General features: G+C 39.0%; 1 protein-coding gene across 1 annotated transcript; it reads right to left on the bottom strand.

Annotated features, from left to right (window-relative positions):
• Positions 1-787: 787 nt before the first annotated feature.
• rbms1a (RNA binding motif, single stranded interacting protein 1a) lies at positions 788-18531 on the bottom strand. Its single transcript, XM_031306203.2, has 14 exons — positions 18063-18531; positions 15665-15807; positions 13824-13882; positions 12171-12262; positions 10975-11132; positions 9473-9552; positions 9280-9380; positions 8746-8795; positions 8565-8655; positions 6223-6273; positions 5338-5439; positions 3694-3762; positions 3339-3413; positions 788-2805 (listed from the first exon to the last, which is right to left on the bottom strand). Exons 1-13 carry the CDS (start codon positions 18111-18113, stop codon positions 3345-3347), a joined length of 1116 nt encoding a protein of 371 aa, XP_031162063.1. The 5' UTR covers positions 18114-18531; the 3' UTR covers positions 788-2805; positions 3339-3344.
• Between the last annotated feature and the right edge of the window lie 1753 nt (positions 18532-20284).

Raw genomic sequence — 20284 nt, 5'->3', positions numbered from 1 at the left:
GTGTAAGAAAGTGCAGTACTTAATTGCTGTAGTACTCCTTGTGTTGTCTTCCCGTCAACCTTGAAAAAAACGTCGACGACGTTTTTGACGCCATTTTTTCAGTTTGTTTTTGCTTTTTCCAACGTTTTAAATTGTTAAATTTTTCTTCTACACATTTTCAGCGCTTATTTCTACGTCTCATATTTTCTGATATAAAACAAAAATTAAAAATGGGTCAATGTGACCCGAAGTCAACACAAGGGTTAAGTCTCTAAATCTTTAAACTTTAAAATCAATTAGCTTGATGTTGATGAGAATAAGGCTGGTGATAGTGTTTTTTTTTAATTATCAAACAATGAAAGACACATGATGCACTGGGTGACATGTTCCTTCATTACAGTGAACATAGGAATTGTACTTTATTTTGAGTTAATTCCACATACACTGCTGATGCAAATACTCACTAGAGAGCACCAAATGTTTATTCATCCACAGCCAAATATAGTCACCCAAATTGCCATATTTACTCCTGTTTGAGTTACATTATCTAAAAACTACAGTGGCCAGCTATTTTTAGGAACTTATTTAGCTTTTTTTTCTTCTTTTAAATTAACTATACCAGTTTATAGTATGATTACATGGCCTGAGTCCCACATACAGGTTGGAAAGTATTGAAAGATGGATTAATGCATTACTGGTAAGACCAAGAAAAATATAGAATAACACCAGAATTATCCTTTAAACTTCCAAACACATAACATTCCAAGCGTGCAATAGCAAAAAGACCATTAGAGACACGAGTCGTATCTGAGAAAGAGAAGAGCCTTTTATTCAGCACTGTTTTTATTCCAATGTTTTCAAAGGAGAGAGCAAGGAGAAGATTGCTTGAGAATTAGTTGAAGGCGACAGGGGGAAGCAATGAGGATAACATGTACAAGATTTTTTTTCATTTTTACATTTTTTTTTGCAGCAACAAAAGTTCAGAATGGGAAAGCACACTCAGTAAAAGCAGGTTACTGCTTGTATTTTCCAAAGGTGAGCGTTTACTGCTACAGTACTATTGATCGGGGAAAAGCACCGCGACCATACAGCTTAAACCATTTTTCTTGTCTCATAGTAGTGTAGAGTTCTTACATCAGAAATAATCACTTTGAAGAAAAAAAGCAAAGCAAACAATACAACTCACTTATTCTTCACTTTTGGCCCCGAACGCATATATTTTTACAAATCTTATTCTGAACAAGCCAACCTCAACTTCCATCAAATTCTTGTAAAATACTGCTGCTTTTAAAGTACTTCATACATGATTGTTGCATTTTTTTTTGCATGAGGCAAGATTTGAGATCCAAATTGTTTGGCATGTACACAATTAAGCTGCTGTATAACCAAATGACCACAATTTAGCCAAATCCTAGCGTTATTTTTGGAGAGCAGTGTAACCCAAGATTAAAGGAAAAAGAGAAAAGGTAAGGGGAAGTGGTGAGTCATCTAAGATTTGTCTAAAATGGCAAAGGCAGAAGAATGTACAAAATAAATGCACGTAGCCTGCATTCATTTGTTTCAAGCACATTGTAAACCAACTATTTCAAGGAGTAGCTAGTAGTTGTCTTACATTGAATCTCTAAAATGGAGCCTCACAACCAAACAATGCTCATCATAGTGAGAAAAAGAAACACCAGAACAGAAGCAATGACAAATAAAGATGAAGTAAAGCACAATGTTTCTTTACAGATCAGGAAGAGAAACGCTGCATGTGGGAGACAGACGGGCAGAAGTCCTATTTAGCCAGCTCCTGAGCGTGGCTTTTGTTCTGCTTCGTCCATTCTGGTGAACAAGGGGGCTTTACCTGCAAACCCCATAACACCAGCAGACTCCAGCAGAACTAATGAGGTAGATCACTGGTCAAACTGACCACAAGAAGAAAAAAAAAAACCTCCTAAAAGATGTCCATTGGGTGTAAAACTTGTAATTTCATAAAAGTACGGCTCTTTTTTTCATGTCATGTCTTGAAGATTTTTTAAAAAAGGAAAGAGGGAAAATAAGGAATTACCTTGCTCTGTGTCTGTCACCGTTCTTTTTTCTCAGTATTGCCGTGGGACTCTCATTGTCTTTATTGCTACCAGAAGACTAGATAGCGAAACACTCAATGGAAATCTCTATGATTTCACACACACACGTTTGATTAATCAGATATGAAATATGACACCTGATCAAGTTCGATGAAAGAAATGTTGGAGAATGTTTGATGTGACATAAGGAAGGCACCTTTTCCAATAATAAATGCATTAATTACCTAATGAAATGGCCACCTGTATCAGCTGTCGATTGCAGTCAAACATTATTTGATTTTGTAAGCTATTTTGTGGCGACTTTGAAAAGCAAAATGAGGATATTCTGAAACTTTAAACTTCAGTGCAAACAAGGTTTTGCAAGTTTTTCTTTCATATATCACAAATAAAGGAACTATAAAATCATAGAAATCTTGGAGGGGGGGGGGCTATCTCAATCTCATGCATTTTAATATCACATCATACTGGGGGAGGGGTGGGGGTCCTCTGGCATTTGTTTGAGAATCCTTGAAAAAAGAGGGGAAAAAAGAGCATGTTGTTTTTTATCAAAATAAATCTTTTTTTTTTTTTTCTGTGATTAGCCAACTGCTTGAGTCCATTTTACACTGTCCTCATTTTCCACCACAAACATTGGGGCTGTGCAAAAAAGTTCATGTATCTGGTCCAATCAGAGAAGGCGGTGACTGTTACCCCTGGGATGTCATTGGCAACCTGCCCACCTGCCCTCTGGCTCACAGAGCGGGAATCAAGCCTAAAACTAAACAGACACAGAAAGCAGAAGCATTGATATAGAAACTATGAACTAATATTCAACAGCAACATTAGGATCTTACTATCTTTGACCTACACAGGCACCTTGTATAAAAGGTTTCATAAATTATAACTTTTTACAACCTGGTAAGCCCAAAATTCTATAAAGCATTTTATTTTATTAACCATGTATATTATATACATTTATATATATACACACATACATACATACATACATACATACATACATACACATATATATATATATGTGTGTGTATATATATATATATATATATATATATATATATATATATATATATATATATATATATATATACATACATACATACATACATACATACATATACAGTATATTTAACCATTAATAAAGCAAATACTTTTAGGCATATACAGTAAGTAAGACACCAAGGGTGTTCTTATTAGAAAGTGGTACCATAACTTCTATTATGTGGCAGTAAAGTTGCTGAAATAAACAACGTTCAGGCATTCACGTCAGACAGCTCAGAAACTAAAGCGTACCTGTGATTACTTGCTGAGTTGACTGTAAGGAGACGAGTTGTTGGAAGAATCCACTTGTTGCGGCGTGCCGTTTTCCTGAAAAGAAAAACAGCATCTCTCATTTAGAGCGTGGTAATAACTATCTTCACTGTGTTTGCACTGAGATAATTGATAGTTTTAGAGGACCAACACTAAACACACAAAAACAACTCAAGGCCCTATGAGTAGAAGATGATTGGAGTGGCATGGGCTGTTATGATGTAATATCCTAACACAATTATCGTTTAAAGATATAATCACAGTTAAATGGACACCAGGTATAAAGCTGAATGCCTTAAATGAAGAGCTGAATTGGACAAAGATATAATAAACTTACAGCTGCTGCCTGCATGGGAGGATACTGAGGCATGTAAGCTCCCTGGACACCAGGGTTGGCTGAAATATACTGTAAGATAAGAAAGAATGAAATAAAACTATTGAATGGTATTGCATTTTGTCAGTCCTGAAAGTTTTGCTATACATGCATCTTGTGCTACTCGACTCAACAAATAAAACATGAAAGAAAGGAGAAAACATGACAAAGAAATAAAACACAAAAAATGTTTACAGCATGCACAGAAAACAAATTCCTAGAGAGGTTTCTGAGGAGATATAAGAGCACATTCTAGGCCACAATTCCATGCCACTGAGTAAAAGTGTGTTTTAAGTTGACTCTTTAAAAATAGAAAATGTAAGGAAAGGCAGAGAGCAACTATTTCGAAAAACCCGTTGCCATACATGTAAGCATTTAGTCCTGAGAGGTCTTTATTTACTTTCTACTATTTCTACTGTGCCATGCACATAACAGTGCCCAGCCCATAGGACTTAAAAACTGTTGAGGTGGGGAAACATTTGTCAGACATAAATGTAACTTCTTACGTATGACATAACATTGCAAACTTAAAACTTTGTCTTCTGTCCTCTACAAATAAAACCTGCCACAATTGCGACACTTTTTGTTGTTGCTATCATCGATTTAGAAGAACCCATCAGAAAATAAGGACATTTAATGAAAACGGTGTCCCTTAAGGCCCAGACACACCGACCAGATGGCCGACCCTCGGCAGAAAAGGCAGTTGGACTGATCAGTCTCCCCGAGTTGGTCAAAAAAGTGCCTCGGAACACAACAAAGCGGCGAGACGTAATACGTAACCATAACAGCAGGCGGCGCTAATCTGTATTGTCGCCAAAAAATGAAAACCGGCAGCTGATTGGACGAAAGCATCACATTGGTCTGGTTTCTCCGGAAATTCAAAGATGGACTGAGATACAATCTCATATTGTACTAAAATAGTTCACCGAAACATGTTTCTGAAAACATTTTAAGCGAGAAATAAGCCATGCAGTTGCTGAATCTGTCTTCATTTCAGATCAACAAAGGTCAGTTTTAAAAGATTTTCATCAGATTTTGAGAGACTCTAGTCATGCTCATCCCGCTCCTCGTTTCCGGATTAGCACTCTACCAATCAGATGGGTCATTTGAGTCTGACTGCCGGCAGTGCCCGCCTTCCGATTCAACATGTCAAATCGGCCAAAATGAAGGCCGACGGCCCCTCTGATGGACGACGGCACGGAACACACCGAACAGACTCGAGTCACATTCTGCATTACATAAGGCTTTACACTAGTTGTTTTTCATCAGACAATATGTTTGTAATTCCACAGACTATTTATCTTTGTATATCAGGAACAATTTGTGCTAAGTGTGATAAACATTACATTGTAATCGGTTTTGAAAAATAAAATAAATGAAAAGTATTTCACCTCACTAATCCAGGGGTGCAAAATGCCCCAATAAAGATCTTTCTAGTGAGCCTCTGTTCAGGCATATTCATAAGTCTATGTATAATCACTGTCATACTACACTGAAACAAACATGTTATCCTAATATTTGTAAGCCTTTCTTTTATTTAGTTATAATACACAGGCTTAATTTGATCAATGCTGTGTGTGATGTAGGATATCCCAGAATTCCACTCACCGCTCCATTGTTTCCCAGTGACAGCTGGCCCATCTGCTGAGTAATCATGGCTGAAGGGTGCAGTGACATGGAGGGATCCACAGAGGGAGACATCACAGCACCCTGTAATACAAGGCAGCTGAGTTTTTACCACATATCACATTTCTACAGACTAAAACAAACTAATTCTTATAAACACCAGATAAAATAGCACATAACAGTGGAAGGCAGTGTGTGTTGAGTACAAATATAGCATGAGTTACTGTTTAAACCCTATGTATGTAGGACAGACCAGAAAGATTAGCTGGGGAAAATATATATTTTGTGGCTTCGAGAAAAAGGTTTGACAAAATGTTGTGCTCCTTGGTTACATTACAGGATGAAAAAATATGTAAAAAGTGTGATGTTGCCAGCGCTAGTCTGTTTTCAGATGGAGTATATTCCTTTAAACATGACGCCTTAAGGGAATAGACCGTGGGGGAGGGGGCAGATCAGTAGAGACACTTGTTCCACTGGAAACCATCTGTTGGAAGAGTCACAAGACTGTCTCTGCTCCAGGCATTTCCTGCTGGATCCAGGGGGGGGTGGCTGAATGTCTTTTTAGATGTCTTTTTAGTTGTTCCATGCTGTACCTCTTTCATAAAACACTCTAATACACATATACACACTTATAATATGTAAATACACAGTGGCTATTTCCCAGAACGTGTCTCAGCTCTGTTCTTCTCCTACATTTGGGGAAGTTTTAGATGTTGTAGGTTTGATTGTGTCAGCAGAACGGGCTGATTAAAGTAACACTGTGAGCTCAGAGCCGTAGTGGCGCCACACACCCATTTCCTGTACAAAGAAAAGGAGGTGGTCTAAGAGTGTATGGGGGAAAAAAAGCAAATGTCGTTGTTCCCTTACCGGGTGTTGCATGATATATGGTTGATGTGCCACCCAAGAATGACTCTGTACCTAATGGAGGGTCAGACAGGAAAACAGGAAGGGAGAGGCAGAATGAGAGAGTTATTCATGTGTCTTGAATGAAACTTTTATGTTACAAACTAACTTTACCATTGCAATAACAATTGTTTTTAAACAGACATACAAGAGTATTATCAGTCTAATTGATACATTTAGACTGCAACAGCATATACTCTATCCATCAGTCCATCCATGCGTTTTAAAGCCACTATTTCTGCTCCGAAATTTTAATTAACCATGACAGTCCCAAAAATATCCAACGCATTCAAATTTTTAGGGCCAATCTGTTTTCCCCTCTGTTGGCTAATGAGCTATTAAACTACCCAATGACCTTAGCAATTAAGATGGCATCCAAACTCCATGAATCTTACAGTTCGGCCTCCTGTTCTGAATGTATGTCTGTCTGATTAGGAGTTAAATAAAGTTCTTCGTGGAGCTCTCTATAATATCCCCAGTTTAGGCTCTGCCTCCCCCTCCTGAGGTGCTCAATGGTTCTCCAAAGGTTATTTGAAGCTAGCAGAAGGTTATCCTGGTAGCCTTTTTTTTCTGGGAGTGCCCGATACTTTTTTACGTTTTTGTATATGTAGCCGTAGAGGGTGCAACCGTTTTGGCCTAAGACAAAACAATACTTGAAATGCTCCCCTGTTTAGCTATACAGCTTCCATCACTGCTGGTGTCCACCACTTGCCCACCTTCGAACCACAGGTCTTTGTAGCCTCTTCCACAACCCTCAAGGCAGAAGGTAGGTATCAGGACAGATGCAATGCCAATTGGGCAAAGGGCAGGACTAGGGCGAATGCAGTTATGTTGGCGGCACAAATTGTATGAGGGGGAGGAGCTGGAGCATAAAATTGAGAGATACCAACTGGATGTAGTTGGACTCACTTCTCATCCAGCATTGCCTCTGGAACCAAACTCCTCCATAATAACGAGTGAGATGTGGTAAAACTTTCACTTTCTCTCAGTGGATGAGAGGGTTGCTTGGGCGTGAATGCTGGGTTAGGTCTGACTGTTGTCTGGGTGCTTGCGCCTAAAATTATGAGTGAGTTGGGTCCTTGAGAAAGCTTCACCTACTCCATCATTTTACTTGGAGACTCCAGTGTTCACACTGGCAATGACTAGGACACCTGGAGGCGAGTACCTAGGAGGAAGTGCCTCCCCCATCTGATTGAAAAGGTGAGACTTTGTTAGATGTCAATACTAGTTGTGGATTAGTACGAAAAACTCCTTGTTCAATCACAGGACAGCTCACACAGCAAGTGTTCATAGTACCAGAGCCCTTAAGGTGCCAGGTCGATGATCGACTTTGCATACGTTTCATCTAATGTTAGGCTGTTTTGTCTTGGACAAACTACACAAAGAGACTGAACTTATTACTTAGAACTTATTACCAACTCTCCACATGACGGGAATGTCTACCAGAGAGGCCTGGAGAACCCAAACAGGTTGTGGGTTCATCTAAAGAACCTCTGGTAGATATTCAAAACTAAGACCAATCAGATTCATTCCCCATGTGCAAATTTATTTCAAGCGAAATGTATGAGTGAAATATTACAAAACAGTGAGCAAGAACCCAATTCATAGAAGGCATGACTCAGAAAGGATGTACCTGCTGAAAAGAGGAGGGTTTATTTGACTACTTCACTCCTGTGAATCGCTAAGCTTCCTGTCATATCACATGATTTTTGGCCCAGGACAGATTTAACACCTATTTTTCCATCTATAGCACACACAACACACACACAAGCAAAAATACACCCCTACCCACATATACGTATAAACCATTATCTCAAATGTTGTCTCGCATTGTCAGACCTACCAGGAGAAAGGTCTGGCTAGTCCAGACAACATTCCGGAAGGGTAGAAAAATGGGCTCTGGTTTAATGGAATTTATTTAAACCAATCACAATCGTCTTGGGCGGTGCTAAGCACCAAACGCAGTTACGGTGCCTCTGTAAAATAGCCTCGGGAAAGAACTTGTTTTGGTGGAACACGTGTGCGTCCAAAGGTTAATTTAGTTGTGCAACGGAAAACTGAAATTCAGAGATCTGAGGAGCAGTTAACCATAGTCACTAAAATCGACCGGAGTTTAGAATGCCAACACAAAGAAAGCGGAAGGTGACCGACATCTGGCCTAAAATTAGGGACATTCGGCAGCATCTAAACAACCCCGGAAATGAAACGAAACATAGGGAAGAGAAAGAGAGAGAGAGAGAGAGAGAGATGATTTAAATTCAGTTCTTGCCAATGGACTTGTTTATATTCGGAAACTTCTGCAGTACCTGGTAAGCAGAGACTGGAGACATGTAGGGAGACATCGCAGGCTGCATTGTCATTATCCTGTTGCTCATTGGATACGGAGAAGGATAGTACCTAGGGAAAAGACAGTATTTCAAAATAAAGCTCAAGAATTATAACTCTAGTTAAAAGTGAAATGGTGTCATGACTTGTAGTGTAACTTACCCATTCTGTATAGCCGCTGAGGAGGGGTCATAGGTAAGAGTCATTGCACCCTGAGATGAGGAAATGGGCAATCAAAAATAGTGATGTTATAATGGGTCTAAATGAAAATAATGATATAGAAAATATGACTTTTGATTTCTCATTTTCTTTTGTACTGTAAAATCATTACAGAGAGTTCATTTTCCATTAAATGGCTCAACAAAACATACTCAGATAATCAAAGATTTGAATGGTTATACTTTTGATGTGTTTAATTTGAACTTAAAAGTCTTAAAAAGAAGGGAAGATGGACTATTTAATTCATGTTTACACAGATTTTCTCCAGTATTGCATTGTTAATGTTTTGCGAGTAATGAATGAATTCTGTTGTAGACAATAAAGGTCAGAAGATTTGATTGTGAAGGGGCTTTTGTTTTTTTAGAACTGGGCATGGTCGTATGCATGACACAATAATAAAAACTTCATTCATTCATTCTCATCACACAGAGCGGGCAAAATGTTACAACACATGTAAGATGATAAGTGGATACATACTAGTCTTAGATCCCCTGTATGTCCATTGGGAACAAATCCGCTGTGAGCATGTTTCTTCCTTTGACTGTCTGCAAACTTACACAGCAAGGGCTGAGAGGGAGCTGGGGGCAAAGCACAAAAAAACCCGACATATCAGCGCCTCCACAGTTTTCATCAGAGGGAGAGTGAACAGAAAGGTGACATTCTCTCCTACCCAGAGTTCCAGAAGCTATCTTGATAAACTTCCCATTGAAGTGGGAGATGACTGCATTACACTGCTCTGTTGTGTCCATCCTGACAGGGGAGAAGATAAAACAATGATTCACCGTCCAATCACACAGAGACGATCTACAGTTAAACACAAAGTGAGATTGTAAGGCGTGATGCAAACTGGGATAACTCTTGACCCCCTTCATACAAAAGTTGAGCATAATTGGTCAGTGTAACACTTCAGTTCAATTTTCTAAGCACAAACGGACATTTGGAAAAACAGAAAAATGGGTTCCAATATCCAATTTTTCATTTTTTTCCGCCTTGACAAATAAAAAAATTGGATCTTTAACCTGTTTATCCAATTTCCTGTTTTTATGCAGAGGATCAGAAATTTAGAAAATTACAAAATTGCATCTGGGCTCCAATTATTCAATACTGCAATGGTATTCTCTCCCTCGTCCCGCCTAGCTATGCCCACCCCCCCCCCACCCCACTCGAAGCCATCAGTTGCAAGCACCTCTGACCCCAAAGTCTATCAGTTTTTCATTTTGGTCCATATGCAGTTAATGACCTGCATATTCTGCAAAGTAGAGGGGGAGAATACCATTGCAATATTGAATAATTGGAACTCAGACGCAATTTTGTAATTTTCTCAATTTCTGATCCCCTGAATAAAAAACAGAAAATTGGAAAAACAGGTTAAAGATCCAACTTTTTAATTTGTCAAGGTGGAAAAAAAATGAAAAATTGGATATTTGAACCCATTTTTCTGTTTTTCCAAATGTCCGTTTGTGCTTAGAAAATTGAACTGATAAGCGTTACACTGACCATAATTGCCCTTCCTCATTTTTAATGCTAGTTCACATTCAGGTCTGATCGACAAACCAAAGTATACTCGGATTCTTACACAAATACGCTTAGCTGTGTGTATATGAATGGGAACAGGAGCTTATGATCTCAACTTGTCTTCAATTGGCTTCCCTTCAAAACAATAGCAGGTTGGTCAATTGCATTAAAATTATTTTGAGGATCGCAAAAGTCAAAGAAAAAGAATTGTGAACACAAACATTACATTACGTTTGCTATTACAAACACACTGACAGCAGTGTAAATACGGAAGCACATCCTGCACAGGCAACAGGACATACCAGTTTGACTGTCAAGCTCAAAGATGCAAGTGTGAACGTGGTCTCGAAACCTTCAGTAATTTATTGTGTTATATTATGTCAAAAACATACCACATAAGCAAAGAAGTTGTCGCAAATGTTCACAACATCTTATCTTTAACAAAAATCAACTACATTTGTGTTTACCAATTATTCCTCAAACAGTAGCACCATTGCAGCACTAGAAAAAAATCATTGAATGATAATTTTTAGTTTGTTCATTATTTATCATCACAGGTTTGTGATCAAAGCTGAACGTGTATTCTACAACTCAATTAAAGATAATTCAACAGAGAAACAAACGAGTGCTCCTTTTTGTCAATCTTCTGTGACCGACCTGGCGAAGCCCACGCCTCGGCTGTTACCGCTGTAGTCTCGGAGGATCCGGGTGGAGACGACCTGGCCGAAGGGCTGCAGCATGTTCTCCAACTCTTTCTCATCCACAGCGAGAGGCAAGTTGGAAATGTACAGATTAGTGGGGTCCTGCTCCTGTTGCTGTTCACAGAAAAGAAGATGGAAAATAAGTAGTACATTGAATGTCATATTTTTATAGCACATTTTGCATGTGGCATCTGACCTGAGCGAGAGCCACATGCTTAAATGCAAGTATAATTCCAGGCACATTTGCATTGAACCACAGATAACTGCGCTATTTCTTCACTGACAAATAAAAGACTAACAAAATATATTTTTCTCTGCTATGAAACTTGTCTGTGTGGATCAGGGTTAAGACCAAAGGATGGTTAAGGGTCAAAAGAACGAACAATAGGCTCTCCTGTGGATGGAGACACACACACACACACCATCTATACTGTGCAGCAGCTCTGCGTCTCTACGGTCTTCCCTAGAAACAGCAGGAGAGCAGCGTAGCCTAGCTACCACAAGACACAAACTATGTTCTGCCGTGTTTGTTCCAAACAGAGCAGCTACATGCAGGTCTCCAGAGAGCAACCCTTCATCAATGAACTCTCACCCATGAATTCAAGCAAAGCAACACAGGCTGGGCTGGGAAAGTGGAGGGACTGAAAGAAATTAAGCGATCCAGACAAATCACAAATGTGCAGAAACACACTGTTTGTCATCTAAAAATATTTGTGAAAAATGAAAAACTGCTTTGAATTAGTCACAGAGGATCAAGAATGGCTTGAAGCAGCAGTACTGTTGCTATAGTGCTTCGCTGCAATATGCATCAGTAAGCATGAATGGTAATTGTTAACACTCAGTGACATAGTAATAATACTGTTAAAAAAAATCTGTACAATCTATTTGGTAAAATCTAACCAGGGTGGTGTGTTAGTGTGTGGGCTGGTGGTTGTGTGTAACGCGTCAAACTGACTGACAGAGAGGCGACATCTGGTTTCTACAGTGAAAGTAAATGGGGTCACGGGAAGAACAGCTTGTCAGTTGAGGTCATGTGACCAGTCTAATGTCATTCTCCAACACACAACGGCCACATGCACGTGTTACAGAAGCACAGCCCCACAGAGATGTTCACAAGCAAGACAAATATGCACACACACGCACCAAACTCACCTTGGCCATCTGGGCCTGTATGCCGCTGGTTTTCAGAGCATGTACTGCCTTTAGAGCAGCCGCAGGGCTGTCAAAGTCCACAAAGCCGTAACCTGTAGTTTGGTAGAATGGTATTTATATGAACACTCACTAAATAATAAGAGCAACCATCTATTGTACATTTTGTACTATTACTGGGGAATGGGTCATTCATTTTGATTCTTACTGTTTAGTACTGTAAACATATCAAGATATATCTTTTACATTATCAATCATGACACACAATTTAGCTTTTTTAAATCATGACACGCAATTTTGTTTTTTTTTAATTTACACTACAAAACAATTAAAAAAAATCGGATTTCTCTCAGAATTATTTCTTAAATATTTTAAAGAAATAGTTTAACATTTTGGGAAATGATTCACTGTCTTCTCAAGAGTAAGATGAGAAGATTGGTATCACTCTCATGTCTGTGTGGTATACAGTATATGAACCTGAAGCCAGCAGCCAGCTAGCTGAGCTTAGCATAAAGACTGGGAACAGGGGAAACAACTACCTCTGTCCAAAGATTAAAAAAAAAAAAATCTGTCTAGCCAATGTGATCTCATGGAAAGGTGCATAAATTGCACGCCACTTTTAAGGACATTTTACATGTCATGTCAACACATTTTAAGCTTTTCGCTTGTCATTTAATGCCAAGTTCTCATTCCCAACTTGTCAGTTTTAAACGGGGTTAATGTTGTGGGTTAAAATAAGCAAGTTTGTTACATACATTAAGTTATGTACGTAAGTTAAGTAGTCTTGTACCTTGTACTAGTAGTCCACATTGACTTTTGGTTTCACACGGGACACAAAACAGCATTTTACTCCCTATGCAGACTTTGTCACTCTTTATACTACTTCACAATATAGGTCAGTAGAGACTAAATGGCGTGAAATGACACGTGAAAAGCTAAACCAGCATCTATGTTTATCTGGATTTATGACAAAAAATACGTTACCTACCATACCTTTCCTTTTCATCATTTTCCAAAGCATACCATGGTGTTTCTGATTTTGTATGTGTTTTCCCATCCCAGTTACTCAATAGTTTCCATACATTTCCATAAAGTGTGAAAATCGGTTTGTAGAGCCTCTAAATCTGCTTGATTTAGGTAATCCATCATAATCTGTTTTGCTATGTTTTCATTGCATTGTATTGCAGTGCAGACTTTGCAAATCAAGCTGTACTTTCGGCTGTGATGTCATGCATAAACATAACATGTTTGAGAAAACATGTTCACACGGGGATAGATTACCCAACCCAAGCAAAATATCAAGTTGCTGCAAATTGATTTTCATACACTATGGAAATGAATGAAAACCAGGAGCTGCCTTGAAGGTATGGAAATTCATTCAAAACATCTAAAATAACATGGTATGTTTCCATATCTTACAATTGTGCAGTCACATGGGTATATAGTATAAAATGTAATGCAACGCACAAAAACACTGTTGTGACACTTTATGAACGTCAGCTGAAAACAACAGTCACAACTAAACAATAAGTCTCCGTACTTAAACATGCAGTGGAGATACGTTCCACCACTGGATGAGGACTTAAGTTATATAGTTAAATATACTCATATACATACCTGATAAATGATGTCTGGTAAGTAAATAATCGTACTGACCTTTACATTTGTTGGTTGTCTTGTCCAGGATTGCTTTTGCTGACTGAATCTTGCCATACCTGTGCACACATCAACATGTAGATTACTTTCAAATAACTCTCTTTGTAAAAAATTAATCAACAAGTTAGATTAGTGGTAGTATTTTATCAAAATGTCTCTTAATCGCCTTGGACTCCTCATTATGTATTGGTAATATCAAATTTCGGTGTATCCATTTCCAGAGGATTTTGTATAGAGAGTAATTTTACTTAACATTTCGAGTGAGATTAAATAAATAAAATACAACACAAGAAGAATACTTTATTAAAATAATAAAAACTGGTCATATGTCAGAGGCACATAATGTCCATCACTACTCTCTCCTACACGTTTTCAAACACAAAGAATCTAGGCTTTGCTTTATTTCTGACTTTATACTCAAGTTGAACTGTGGCAAAAGCTGTAAGCTGCTATCTGAGTGCACACAACATACAGACTGAATGCCTAGCTTACTCACCATTCAGACCTTGTTGCTATGAAAAGCACTTTCATTTCTGCTTTGTGCTGGCAAACACCATTGGGAACATGAACAAAACACAAGCAAACAGGACACAAACAGCTGCTGTGCTGCTGGTTACATGGGCAAATGCCTCTCTCCATATGCTTGTGATTCAGAGGGAAAGAGTGGAGACAAAACTCCACTAATTATGGCATTCACCACACTAACCACTCGGAATGAAGCCTATAGTATTATGTATCGAACATGTTCCCTGCTTTACATGAGTGTTTCTTTCTTTTTTTAGAAAATGTTTTTTGCAGTCCGCTTCACATACCACAGTCGAGCTAAGACATTTCCATGTGTGTCTGGTTATGGAGGTATGGTGGTGGTTGGAGCATTTTATATGACAGAGTGCATTATGGTTAAACCAGTGTGTGTCTTACAATGCCAACATTGATGATTTGGCACTAAAACTGCACAATGTATTTTGTTTGACACATTTCAATTGTATTTCTTTATCTATAGTCATTAATGTGCAAAAGATTTCCTTTTATCAGTAAATTTTCCCAAACATCTCTTGTTATGAAATAGGAAACCTATCAGAAACTACTTTAAAACATTTGTGATTTACTAAAACCCCGTTGAAACCCAGAATAACTACATTTTTCATTTTGAATGATTCCACATTTTGTTGTCTTGCCAAGAGTTATATGAAAAGATTGATACCACTCTCATATCTGTACGGTAAATATGAAGCCTCCGCATGCGCTGGTTAGCTTAGCTTAGCTTAGCTTAGCACAAAGAATGGAAACAGGGAGAAACAGCTAGCATGGCTCTGTTTAAAGGTAATAAAATATGCCTGATGTTACCAGCCCTTACAAACTCACTAATTACCATAACAACAACTGAAGTGTAAAATTGACATGTTGTGGTTTTACAGAGGCTAGCTGTTTCCCCCTTTTCCCTTTTTGCTAAGCTACGCTAACCCTCTCTTAACTGTGGCTTCATATTTGCTGTACAGACATGAAAGTGGTATCAATCCCCTCATCTAACTCTTGGCAAGAAATGGCAAATATTCCTTTACATTAGGAATTCATTTACAAAAAAAAACAATACTTAATTGTTACATTAACTTAAAATGTCACAGCAAGTTACAAACTACAGACAGTATGTGCCTGAGGTCAGGGAGAGGCCTTCATCAAATCAGATTGGAATGACATTGGTAGCCTATGTCATATCTTAAGCCCGCTTTTGGCCTCTTTTGTCAGCAAACAAGAATATCAGGGACAAAACACACACACACACACACACACACACATTAGCATACTTGTTATGCTCATACTGTACATGTGTGTGTACTCACTGGTGACAGAGTTTGACCAGGTCCAGGTCTGTAGTGGCAGGAGGCAGGCCGCGGATGTACAGGTTGGTTTTGCTGAGCTGCTCCAGGCCTGTGCTGCTGCTGTTGCTGCTGCTGCTGGGACTGGACGGAGTCATGGGGTAGGACTGCACACAGGAAACCCACTGTTAGAAAGTGTATGGGATCTAGATAATCTAATTTAAACCCAGGTCAACAGTGATCACAAGAACATCATCATCTGAGCAAAACGAAAATCCAGAAACATGCAGAGGGCACGATTGGACTTTATTATTTCATGTACATGCTGCATTAAAGGTCACCCCTGTACTATTCTTAAGATGATAAGAACTGCTCATTAATAATCCACATAGCAGCCAAAACAGATTAGCTTCTTCTGCATTGTGACACGCCTGGGACAACATCAGGGTCCAGTGTGGTGGAAGTACATTTAAGTACTGTACTTAAGAGCAATTCTATGGTACTTTACTTGAGTATTTTTATTTTCTGTTCCTTCCTACTTCTACTACACTACATTTCAGACTCAGATAGTTTTACTAACAATCTACAGTAGTGTATAAAGTACCTAAAATTAGCTACACATTGAAAAATTACAACATAAAGTAATTATATCTAATAATATAATACTCTGAATAGAGCGTTCCTGCATTATGAATGCTTTTACTTTTAAACATTAAAATAGGCTACATTTTGTGGATAATACTTACTTAAGTGACATTTTTAAAACAGGACTTTTAATTGTAATGGAGTATTTTTTAGACTATAGGCTAGTATTTCTACTTTTACTTAAGTGAATGATCTGAATACCATCACGGTCAGGGTCTGAGTGGCATGGTAGGTTTGACATTTAAGCTCCCGGCTGTTGAAAAAAGGTGATTCTGTCCACCAGTAGGCTATACCACAGACAGAGTACATTAAAACATACCTATTCTTGTATGTGTGCCTTTATGAATCACAATGTGATTAAATCTGTGTTCAGGTTTCTTCATACTTGTGAGCCAAACCAGGCAGCGCTGCCCTGCAAAGCATTTCCTTCCCCTTACTCATTCATTAAAATAGCTCCCAGCCACCCCAAACCCTCTCCCGATCAGATCAAAGACAAAGCATGGCAGAATCGCACCATCTGTCCATAACCAAAGGACAATCCACTCCAAGAGCCAAAGCCATGAATACAACTACAGCCATGCCAACAAGAATCACTTGAGATATTCTCCCGCAGTCATAATGACAGAAAAATGTTCATAGCAGCTTCTTTTATAGATAAAGAACCGACCGCTGTGGCAGGACTGTCTGTTAGGCCTGTTGTGTCATCAAGTAAGAGGCCTTACATTTCTGTTGGTGTGCAATTCAAGCTTACTTTGTTTGAGACCATCAAGGGTTCACATCAGGCCTCTGAGACTGTACGCCTACACCATTAGAGGGCAGCTAACAGTGGTACATTTCACAGAGGCATCATCACACCTTATAGCAGACTAAACCTGTGTTACGCCTACACTGAAAACTCATTCACCGCTTCCCTGCAGGGATTCATATGTGGCTGCTTTCAGATTCCTGTCCTCCAAGTCATATACAGTGCCTTCTGATGAATAAATATTACAGTTTAATCTGAGAGATGGATATTTGGGATATTATAGGCTGCAGCCTCAATCCACTTCATCTGACCCAAGGCTCACATATCCATCATCAGAGGTTAGAATGGCAGCTGCCTCTCACCTCTGTGCCTGCTTTCTATTTCCATCTAAATCGAAAGGTGTGATGGGAAAGCAAAGGGGCCCGGCCTTCAATTACCTTTTTGTTCACCTGAGAGAGGTCAAATGACGGATGCAGGCAGCACAGTTCACTCCAGCACACTGACATACATTGCATTGAATTACACTCTCCCTCTCTCACTGGATTCACCCAGAATGCATTAATCTATAAAATGGACTACAATAACCGTCATGCATATTGACCAGAGGGGGCGGGCGACTGGGCAAACAAGGTTATATAGACATAATAATTAAAGTCTCGGTTTTAGAGCTATAGATCGGGTCAGCAGCAGCTGGTTTTATATCTCCATGTAGCCTATCAGAGGATCAGCATCCCGTTTGACAAGTCGGCTGAAAGCAGTGGATCTATTTTTCTTTAAAGAATTTAATTAATTTATTGTTGAAAGGATTAGATATTTAAATATGTCCCATATGAAAGCCAGAAAGGGCTTTCCAATGTCATTTGTGGCTGCTATCATTCAGCCTGCTTATTCAAATGCTGCCTCAAGTGTGGGGGGAAAGTAGGCAGAAGAAATAGCCTATAATAAATAATAATAAAATAATGTGTGTGTGTGTGTGTGTGTGTGTGTGTGTGTGTGTGTGTGTGTGTGTGTGTGTGTGTGTGTTTGGCCTACCTGTTTACGATTGACTGTCTTCAGCGGGTTGCCTGTGTTTGCGAAGATCATCCTGGAGATACAGATATATTTTATTTCCCAAAAAAAGAAAATCGCAACGAGGAGCCACTAGAGACGGAATCCAAGCGGTGTAGGGGCACTATGAAATAGCGAGTCGGTTTTAAAACATACTGAACGAGCTGGTTAACAGTACAAAAAAAAGCCTCGGTCCTGCATAGGTAGCCTATACTGACTCATACAGTCAGATGCACACCAGGCGATGGACCAACCCTTCGGTCCGGTTCATTGATCTACGACGTCCTGCTGCAGACCGCTCGGCAGTCCCACCTACTACAGACCAAACCATCTACGCCTCTGCAGGGTGTTTGACATCAAATAAACTGCGTGGTCGCCTCAAACAAACTCGCACTGGCGGTTTCTGTTTCTGTGACAAAGGCACGTTGAAACGTCTGGTGTCCGTGGCTCAGTTTATAATCGGATACAAAGTGATTTTGGGTTTGATTTGTAAGCGCACAATCGGTTGGGCTGAACACTCGTCACCTTTCATGTTGTTGTCGTCCGCACATACCAAGCATTCTTCACCCCCACCTCCTCCCCACACACACACACACACACACACACACACACACACACACACACACACACACACACACTTCCTCTTCCTACCCTTCCCCCCATCCAACTCAGTAACATGTCAGAGAATCAGGATGCAATGAAATATAAGCAGGGACCGGCCTGGACTGGAGGTCACACTCTCCCTACAAAAACCCAACTATGGGAGAGAGTGAATTAATATACAATGATACAAACAAATATTCGGAAATACCATGCGTTAAAAAAAAAACTTAAATCCTATCTTTAATATACTGTATTCTGAAATGAAGCCTGTGTTCTAGACCTAGTGCTGTTTGTGACATAAAGGGTTAGGTGGAAGCACAATATTGACTTCTTCGTGAACTTATAAATCAAGAGAAGCATTCATATTTTCCCTTTTGAGTGCATTCACAAGATTGATTTGCTTATATGCTTGTAAAAATGTAAACTAAGCATTTTGCCATATGGCACACAAATGACACACCACTGAAAAAAAGAGGAACTATAGCTTTATAGCGTCTGGTCAAATGTGTCTAATCCTGTTTTAGAATTGATTTTACGATGCAGTGGTATTGTTGTGGCCATCTTTCTACATGATGTCCTGCATTTGACCTGTAAGACCTCTTTAGGTTCATCAGACACGGGCTTGAAGAAAGCTTTTACTTGCACCCAGATGGAGGAACAGCCCCCCTCATTACAGCAGGTCCACCCCCTCAATAGAATCAACCAGAAGTCATTTCGAAACAGCTATAGTCTTTACAAATTTGTGTTTAAGGTCTTTTGCTTGGTAATTCTTCTCATATGTTGAGCCGTGGCTACCACCGAGGACACCGAGTTCATGTCTTCTGAATTTATTTTGTGGGAATTGGGGGGGAGGGGGGGATCTTGGTGCCTGTGCCATGTTTTGACCCTTTTTAGAATGTATCAAACTGTGCATGTTACGTTAATTAAAAGCTTTTCCTAAATAAAATATAGTCTAAAGGATGACATTTTTTTTTTAATTTAAATTTAGGAAATATCTGATAAAAGATTAAGAAACAAGTCTTAGAATCTGATCAATAATTTAATACCATTTTTCAGTAGGCCTACATGATTGTTTTTGATGCTACAGACACAGGTACTCTCAGAATGTATTCAATACACAGTCCTATAAAGACCCTGTTTCTCTTCACCTCATAGTCTGGGAACAGTGATTTAAAATACTGTCAAGTCATACTGGAGTTTCTAGAAAATACTGGGACCTAGATGTAAAAGAAAAATTTAAAACTGTTAGAAATGAGAAAGTAAGATATATAAATATGAATAAGAATCAGAATGAGGTTTATTTCCAAGTAGGTTTTCACATGAATAGATGATCTTTCCAAACTTAAAGCTACTCAAGAGAAAAGCTGTTTATTAATGTTTTGTAGACGTTCATTTCAATAAAAATGTCCTTATATGCCTTTTAAACTTGTGTTGTAAGTATTTTATCTATATCACAAGTCATTATTCATGCAAAAGCCACTGGGAAATTCAGTGTGCTGTGATAGGTACAGTATAAAAAAGAAAGTGGACAGTCTTTTGGGTCTTTTTAGTCTCAGGTTTTGGGGATTTTTGCCTTTATTTAAACATGGACAGTACAGAGATGA

Source organism: Sander lucioperca, chromosome 3 (genome assembly GCF_008315115.2).
Source record: "Sander lucioperca isolate FBNREF2018 chromosome 3, SLUC_FBN_1.2, whole genome shotgun sequence".
Taxonomy (NCBI): Eukaryota; Metazoa; Chordata; class Actinopteri; order Perciformes; family Percidae; genus Sander; species Sander lucioperca.
The sequence above is the reverse complement of the archived record's forward strand: the minus strand, read 5'-3'. Positions and strand labels throughout refer to the sequence as shown.

Excerpts from the sequence above, each read along its gene's own strand:
- rbms1a (XM_031306203.2), bottom strand. The coding sequence starts at position 18,113 with ATGATCTTCGCAAACACAGGCAACCCGCTGAAGACAGTCAATCGTAAA. Across the intron at positions 6,274-8,564 it reads CTCCAGTCTCTGCTTACCAG|GTACAGAGTCATTCTTGGGT; the intron begins GTACTGCAGAAG and ends ACCCTCCATTAG. Across the intron at positions 5,440-6,222 it reads CATATATCATGCAACACCCG|GGTGCTGTGATGTCTCCCTC; the intron begins GTAAGGGAACAA and ends CTTGTATTACAG.